The 9,229-nt window shown below is 29.4% G+C and overlaps 1 protein-coding gene across 1 annotated transcript; it reads right to left on the reverse strand.

Moving 5' to 3' along the window:
• Positions 1-1,126: 1,126 nt before the first annotated feature.
• LOC106769410 (probable sulfate transporter 3.3) lies at positions 1,127-8,571 on the reverse strand. The gene is made up of 13 exons (XM_014655021.2): positions 8,015-8,571; positions 7,831-7,879; positions 7,530-7,737; positions 7,275-7,446; positions 7,067-7,132; positions 3,181-3,294; positions 2,964-3,080; positions 2,737-2,863; positions 2,357-2,643; positions 1,955-2,145; positions 1,777-1,856; positions 1,628-1,704; positions 1,127-1,536 (listed from the first exon to the last, which is right to left on the reverse strand). The coding sequence occupies exons 1-13, from the start codon at positions 8,306-8,308 to the stop codon at positions 1,357-1,359; spliced, it is 1,962 nt and encodes a 653-aa protein (XP_014510507.1). The 5' UTR covers positions 8,309-8,571; the 3' UTR covers positions 1,127-1,356.
• Positions 8,572-9,229: the final 658 nt, after the last annotated feature.

A 9,229-nucleotide genomic window follows, 5' to 3' on the forward strand; every position in this document is an offset into this window, starting at 1 on the left:
ACAGAGATAATGCATGACTAAATCCTTAAATCAATACAATTATGTATGCAAATGACCTAAACTAAGATATGAATGCAATTACATTTTACTCACACGTCATTATTGTAGTAACAAAAATAGAAGACTCATTTAAGTTTATGGGAGAGTTTTATGAAATATACTTTAAATGGGTCCCTCTAGCTTTAGCCATTGGTCTTACAGGTTTGGACATGTTTTGTACCTTGGAAGGACTATGAGGAAAGTCTCTCATTTTCTGTTGAATTTCTAGAGTTGTGGCACACTAGTGCGCCAATGTTTCGTTGGATTTTAGTTTTTTGGTTATAAAAGGATAACAAGATGTGTAGAGAATATCACCACCGAGAAGAAAGAAAGAGGTATGTGTTGTGTACTAAGTGTAGAAGAGAGGGAACACCACCGAGAAAAGAGTGTTGTTTGTGAGCTTTTTTAAGAATGTTGTGAGAAAAGGAGTAAAGTATGCTATATGTACCTTTGTATTTCCAAGTTGTAAATAAATAGATATTTTTATAGATACTAACAGTCAATGTGACCTACATCCACGGACAATTCTAAAAATAATGAAAGATATATTATACAAATGTTTTTAACCTTATAAAAGCATAAAAAAGTAACCACTCTTTAAACCTTATTACTATAAGAAAAAATATGAAACAAACAAATTAAAAGGACAGCGTAAAAGATGTAAGGCATTTCAATAATCTTGTTGCAGTTTTTCACATCAAAATCATTGGTTTTATAATAAAAATATTACTTTGAAATTTTGTGAATATTTTTTGTTATATTTAAATACTTTTACCTTTTCTACTAAATGAATAATAATTGCTTATAAAACTAACAAAACTCAATAGTTACAGTGAGATAAATGAGAAATGATTTTTTGATATATCTAAATTTTTTATATTCATTTGATACTATTCTTATTTACTTTTTACTTTCTTTTTTCTTGAAAAACTACAAAATTTTATATTTTTTGATTATTTTATTCTTGTATTTTGTGTCAAATGAATGTAAAGTGTGTCATGAGTAATAACTCGTGATGAATTTCTAAATACGATGAGATGTTTGCAAATTTACAATATTTTCGAAAGCATTTTTGTTGAGTCAAATGTATTAGAAGCTTGATGATCAATTTCAACTATTGAATTAACAAGCAACAAGTAGTAAGGGAAGCCAGAAATGACAAGGATTCATCTTAATTTTGTTGTTTAAACTATAAGATTTAACAAGGACTGGCTTTACGCAAATTCTATGCAAATCTTTTTGTGGCTACATCTTCCATTCTCTTTTTTTTCTTTTCTTAGCTTTGGCTTATACATTCGCCTTCTCCAAATTTACCAATTACACAACTGTGTGTGCCCCTCCAAGAAAAGTTGGTGATTGACCCTTCATTGTTGATGAAAGTGAAGCTACAGCCTCTCCAACTGTCAAGAAAAGGCTATCTGCGTGCATGAAATCAGTAGCTTCATCAACTTTTTTCAGCTTCTCAATGACCTCAGCGAGGGGATTCACCAACACAAGCTGTCACAACTCACATGAATTAGCTACCATTTTTCAAACATACCCAAAGGTTTGTAAACTATGCATATGTCAAAGATAATAATGTTCTTGCCTCAACACCCTTCTTTTCCAAGTTTGTTTTCAACTCTTTGAAAAGTGAGATTCCGCTTGTATCAATGGCACTCACAGCTGAAAATTTCAAAGTGATTAGTTCAGCATGGCTTGTGGGATAAATAGGTATGTTCAATATAACGACATTACCAGACATTTCCAATATCAAGAATCGAAGGCTTGATTGTTCTTTTATGTTGTCTTCCTCTTCTTCTACCCATCGTAATGTTCTAACATTATATACATGCCAATATTTTAGTCATAGGAGAACAATATTAGTGTAACAAAAGAAAACTTGTATCATAGAATTTACCAAGCTCAAACTAACCTCTCGTTAAGATATGTTATGTTAGCAAAATTGATGGGAGCCTCAATGCTTAAAATAAGAAAACCAGGTACTCTCACAGCTTCCTTGTACTGATGAAGATTTCTGTATATGTCTGTTCCTGGAATCTTCCCCAACATTACTGTTTTTGGCCTTGTAATTTGCATCAGTATCTTGAAAGTTGATAACCCAACCTAATCAATAGCATCGCACATAAAAAACTACATTTTAGTGTACATGCATGGAAGGAAGGAACATGAAAAATGTTTGGTCTCATGGGGCAACATGAGTAGCTACAAGTGTTTAAGGAAATAAAATAAGTTTTGTACTTGAAAGAAAAACCATGGTGTTGATATTGATGATGTTAGCATCATTGAAGAAAACCAAAGAAATAAATAAACTTACAGCAAGAGCAAGGCCTCCTTGGACAGAGATGAAAAGAACACCCATGAAAGCAGACAACATGACAAGGAAATCGAATTTGTCGATCTTCCAAATGTTATAAGCAGCAGGGAGATCAATGAGGCCAATCACTGCAGTGACTATGATTGCACCCAACACAACATTGGGTGTGTATTGGAACAATGGCATGAGAAAAAGGAGTGTGACCATGACTGTGACAGACATAACTACATTTGACACAGCTGTTTTTGCACCTGCGTTGTTGTTAACAGCTGACCGAGAGAAAGCACCTGAATTTCAATAAAGGGCAAGTTTTATCCTTAGATTTTGAGTTTCTAAGACAACATTTTCAACTGAATTTTAGGTAACAAACAAACACAAACCTGTTGTAACATAACAGGAAGTGGAGGAGCCAACCACATTCATAAACCCAATTGCCATCATTTCCTTGTTTCCATCCACTTTGTAGTTTTTCAAAGCTGCAAATGTTCTTCCTACTGCAATACCTTCCTATTAAACATAAATAAAAGATGAATTTCACATACCATGTTGCCAGAAAGTATGCTATTTATTATTACTCCTAATTTTGAAAAGAAAACATTAAGCTTACAGTGAGAGACAAAATGCCAGTGATAAGCCCTGTTTTCATAACTAGGCCTAAGTGACTTCCATGAAAGCGCAACATATTCCATGAAGGAGGATTTATCCCTTGTTGCAATTTGCCAATCTAGTAAACAACATCAATATGAAGTTCATAAAAAAAATTCCAATGTTAAAGTAATGATTTTCAAAATGAAATAATAAGTTGGAATTCAATTAATACTTACCACACTAATGCCATGGTTTTGACCCTTAATTGCAAAAACCAGAAGTGTGGAAATGATAACACACAAAAGAGGAGCTCCAGCTGAGACCCAAAATAACTTTGGTTTTTTTATGCTCTGCATGTATTTATTTCAATATAAGTTAGTCAATAATAATAATATATCATTTTTCAATACAGAAAGATTTGAAATTTTTTTAATTTCATTTTCTTGTTAAAGATTATTATGAACTTTAACATATATGTTAAAACTTTCAAAATCATCAATCTTATAATCATTATTAATGGGTTCATAAAGGTCATACCTTATCATGCAAATTCAAATACACCTTTAAAATCCGAGCTTGTTTTTGTTGAAGAAATACAGTAATGCTAATTAATTATATATGTTATTAAGACAAAAATTGATAATAAACCCTTTGATATAATTTTATAATGCATTTGGTACCGTTTGAATAAATCTTATGTCACTCGCACTACTAAAAATAAATAGTGTATTAAGGAAATAAATTCTAAAAGGTTGGGTGATTATCATCTTCACCAATTGGATACTTCATACATAAATGTCTTTAACATGAATAATGAAATTCAAAAAAAAAAAATTATCGGGTTAAATGCGATATGATTGATCATGAAATCTTTCTTTTTTTTTTTTTTTTTAATCTTGCACAGTTATAAACAGTTATGGATGATAATTCTTAAAAAAATGTTCTCATTAAAAAATTGAATATGATATCAGATGGATATTCATTTGTACACTTTTATTTACAATTTGGTTTGGTTAAACTTAAAGAGAAAAAGTCTTTGAAAAAGATATAGATATAATATTCGATTTGGATATTGTTCACTTTGATGCAGCATCATATTCAAACCAAATCAATAATTTTGCATATTTGTTTGGTTTAATTTTATAATTTCTTGTATTTATTTGTTTTTTGCATTCTAATTAAAATACTTTAGTTGAAAATATTTATTTTCACTGATGTTTAATTAAAAATATTGATTTGATATCTTGTTTATGACATAAAAGTAACTTTTTATGTCTCAAAGTTGAGTTAAAAGTATTGTCTATTTTTTTTATATGGATTGGACTAAAATCACATTTATATAATTTCTCTTTCTAATAAATCCTTTTAGAAAAAAAAACATCTCATCAATAATATCAAATTTATAGTTTATCTTGGTAATCATATAAATTTAAGTTTCACATTAAATAAAAATAACAAAATTAAATATCATATAAGAAAAAAAAACTCAATATCTCAAAATTTAAGTTAAAAATAGCATCAATCCCTTTTTAGATTGAATTGAAGTCACATATATAATATTTTTATAATGCACTACTCAACAAATAATTTACATACAAAATAGACTCTCTTTTTTTTTTTGTATTATAAATTTATAATATTGTTGTTTCAATTTCAATCAGTTTGACAATTTAAAATAAAAATTCGTTTGGTTTTGAACATTCCAAAAAAGGAAAAATTGATAAAAAATTTATAATATTTGTTAATATGCACTTAATATGTTATATAAAAGATAATATTACACTAATTGAATTTCTAAAAAATTTCATTACAGCCTAAAAATTTATTTTAACTAGTTCATCTTCTCATTCTAAAATTACTGATAAAAAATCTTATCATTATAAAATTGAAAAATCTTATATTATTGTCTCATCAACTTTGTAGTTTTATTATCAAGATAATCTTCAAGCTAATAGAAAAACATATGGTTAGTAAGTCATCTATTTTTTAATTTTAAAAATATATTATACAATAAGATTTCATAAAAAGAGCATATAATAAATTGTGTTTTGAGAAGTAATAGTGATAAATTAAGTCATTTGGTCTATTTTAGTGCATTCTCCACCAACTAATTAAACATTGCTAGACTAGACTTGCCTCCTACTAATAAATTAAAAATCATGATTTGTCCTACAAATTGACATATTAACCCAATGAAAAGAAAAAGAAATAAACTTCTTATTTTATAAACTAACAAAAATTAGCAAAATTAATTATAAACTTAAAATATATAAATAGTTATTTTTTCATTATTAAAAGGTGAAATTGACTTTAAATGAAAAACAATTAAAAAATACATAAACAAAATATTGTTAATTTTTTTGTTATTTGGATTCAATCATAATATAAAGGCATAGAGTAAAGTATATTAACAAACGTAATCATGATTATAATACTAAACTATTCTGTACTTTTGTTTAATAAAATGAGGGTAATTTAAAGAACGATTTATCTATATAAAATGCAATTTAACTTCAAAAAGTAAGAATTTCAGATTTATCTTGATCATAAAATGATTTTATAATTATTGATTTACACAATTAATGGCATCCACATATCTATACTTTAAAGTAAAAATCACAACACTTAATGTTTGATGTCACAACAATTAATATTATAGTTAATGTTTGATGTCATAGGATGCCTAACATATCAGTATTTCTTCTTAACGTAATTATTTAATCAAAGAAGAAATTTAACTAATCAATTATTAAATGAATATTTATCCTTTAAAAAAACATTAAATATAATATATAACATATTACAAAAAATCTACACTTATATCCTCTCAAATGCATTTAAATTAATATTTCATCTTATGATGTAATTATTTAATCAAATAAGACATTTAATTAATACATTATTAAATGAATATTTAGCTTTAGGAAAACCATTAAATATAATGAATATTTGAAAGTCATCTTTAAAATATACTCTATTAATTAATTAATTAAATTATATATAACATATTAAGAAAATTACAATTATATAGTATCAAATGCATTTAATTTCATTTAAAATTTTAATAATACATTAAATAATTTAAAAAAAAAACATATTTCGGGTTAGTCAATCTCTTCAATATATTATTAAACTTTTCCAAGAGAACTAACAACTTTTTATTATATTCATGTCAAGTGAAAAAACCTTTAAGAAATAAAGTATTATCAAACAAATTTATCTTATATAATAATTCGTAATCTACGTTATATATAATATGTTTTATTTGTTAAAGAACATTTTAAATATATTTTAATGTAATACTGTTGACTACATTAGTACTAGTAAAATGAAGAACCTATTAAATATTTTTTAAGAATTAATATTATTGAATGCATTTAGTATTTATTTAATATATAACAGTAATTGATGATCAAATTTGTGTGGGAGGATATATATATGTATATATATTTAGAAATATAAATTTTAAAAACTTAAGAATATTTTTTAAATGTTGACAAAATCTTCTGAAATTCATAATATTGCAACAGTCATATCCTTATATCAAGGAAATTGTTTCCGGTAACTAAATCAAGCAATGAATAGAAATAGTTTTAGGGATGAAAATATATAGCATAGTATAGAAATGCACTAAAAACATATGTATATATATTAGGTACTAATGGAAACAGTTTCCTAAGAGAATAAAGATGTAAGGATAAGCACATTATGAATTTCATAGTAGTTTTTTTATGGTCAGATATGATATTAAATAGTTTTATTTGAATTTTAAAACAATTGAATGCATTAATTGTTTTTGAAAGGAATTAATGAAAAAAGTCATTGTGGGGGTGAAATTTAAGAAAAGATCACATCTATCTATGACTGTGAATGAAGTGTGTCAGTGGTTGTTGCTGAGGTGCAATGTAAACTTGAGCCCAGACCATGTGTTTGACAAATGGTTCATGTGAAACAATATTACATATATAATATAGAGTGCTGTGTTAATGGTCTTTTGTCTTATTTCTCGGAAGTTAATGGCCTCTTTAGACTTAAGTGATTGTGATAAATGTAGTAAGACAAAAAAAAGTGCAAGTTAAAAAACAGAGAAAGAGAAAGAAATGATTGAAGAGAATAACATACAACGTGTCTTGCTAATAGTAGTAGCACTAGAAAGCAAATCCCCATCAGTATCGTTTGCCATGACCACTGCAGAAAAACCAGGGAACCAAAATCTGAGATAATAATAATACAGTGGTAAAATCGATTCTAGCCTAAAGACAAGAACAGTTATTAGAATTGAAATTCTGTGTGCGCGTGTTTATGAGGAAAAGTTAAAGGGGGAACCAACCTCATGAATATTATTGAAAACAGAAGTCATCACAGGAATCAGTCCCATCTGATTAGTGAAATGTGTGATTCCAAGCAGACTCTTAAGTTGTTGCAGGGAGACAATAATAGCAGCTCCAGCCATGAACCCAATCAGAATGGCCTTCGATAGAAAATCAATTATGAAACCGAGCCTACAATCATTAATAACACATCTCAATCATTCCAATACTTTCACATATTGCATCAAATTTGCAGCATGGTTTTATATCACCACCTCAGGATTCCAAGCGAAGCTTGAAAGAGACCGGCAAAAAAAGTTGAAGTAAAAGCCAATTGAAGAAACAGAACTGGGTCTGCTGTGGGAGACACTTCCTGTCTCAGCATCGATCCCAGCACAAGAGAAGCAATAGACACAGGTCCCACAGCTAGGTCCCTCGAACTTCCAAGAACAGCATAAACAAGCGGCGGGACAAAACTGGAATCTGAGTTATGCAACACCAGTTACTACCACTCCTTAACATATAACATCACAGATCATCACAAACTATACAGTTTAATCAATACAATACACTCACATAGTCCCACAATCGGAGGAAGATTTGCAAGCTTAGCATAACTGATTCCCTGTATATGATTGAATATGAGTGAATATTTTTTCCATGATCATGCACAACATATATAACATAACCATAGGTAATAGATACTTGTTGAGTAGATGATTAAGAGTGAAAGAGGAAGAGAGAGAAGAAGTTGAGAAACCTGTGGGATGGCCAAGCTAGCAATAGTGAGGCCAGCAACAAGGTCAGACTTGAAGAGACTGAAGGTGTACTTAGGACCCCATTGAAGAATAGGGAAGAGATATTGAGCAGCAAGAATTAGCTTTGTCTTGAGTGGTTGGCCCTTGAATTGGCGAAGAGGGTCATCAGGAAAAAAGGTTTCCTTGAGCCTGGTCTTGAGTTTGTGCAGAGTGGTCTTGTGGGGTGGTGGAAGAACTTGGTGCACTTCCATGGTCATCTCTAGGCAATGAGAATGGTGCACTTCATTAGTATCCATTTGAAGAGAAGAGAAGAGAAGAGAAGAGTGTATTGAATGTTATGTGGTATATGGTATGAGCAATGATGGGTTTTATGTGTGTGTCTCCAAGACCTACCCCAGTAATGAACACGTCTGCAAAACCGCTATAAAACAAGATGGCACCTATGTGTGGTAAAGTACAAGAGGATAACAACAAATATGAATGAGATGTAATTTCAGAAACCAAAACACAAGAAGCTGTGCCGGAGTGGCCTCACTATACGGTTCACCTAATATTATACTACACACTCTTCTTACAAATTTGGACACTTCTTTTCAACAGGTCCCACACCATGGTATTTCTTCATAAGACTTCTAAGAGACTCTATGCTTAAGTTGAAGACTAAAATCCTCTATCACAACACAACCTTCAACGTTACTGATGACACATCACACCAACATCACTACCAAAATGATTCGTACCACCATGACGTACTACTTCTTCCTTCATCACTTTACGTGGAATCATTCATTAGATTGAAATTTGGTTTCAACAATTGCCGTATTTAACAAGGAATTTTCATTACCTCCTTATCACCCTCTTACCACAACACAAACTGACCTATCAGTTTGGTTCAAATTTTTTCGTTACTTGCATCCATTCTGTTTTTCTTTTTCCAAAGTATACATATCCTTTGTTTCGGGACTTTCTTTAATCATATAAATATCTTTTATTCACATATAAGCATCATATAAATTAATCATAAACACATAAATTATTGTTTTCTTTCTCTTCTGTATATAGATGGCTATCTCAACCTGATAGAATCCAAGCACAGGACCACTTTGCATGTATTACAGAAAAATAATTCTTTTTTATTATTTTAGTCACCAAATTTTTTGTACACCAATGCTTTTTGTTTGCACGTGTAAGTTTTCAAGTATATAGAACCCGAAATA

Source organism: Vigna radiata, chromosome 7, assembly GCF_000741045.1.
Source record: "Vigna radiata var. radiata cultivar VC1973A chromosome 7, Vradiata_ver6, whole genome shotgun sequence".
Lineage (NCBI taxonomy): Eukaryota > Viridiplantae > Streptophyta > Magnoliopsida > Fabales > Fabaceae > Vigna > Vigna radiata.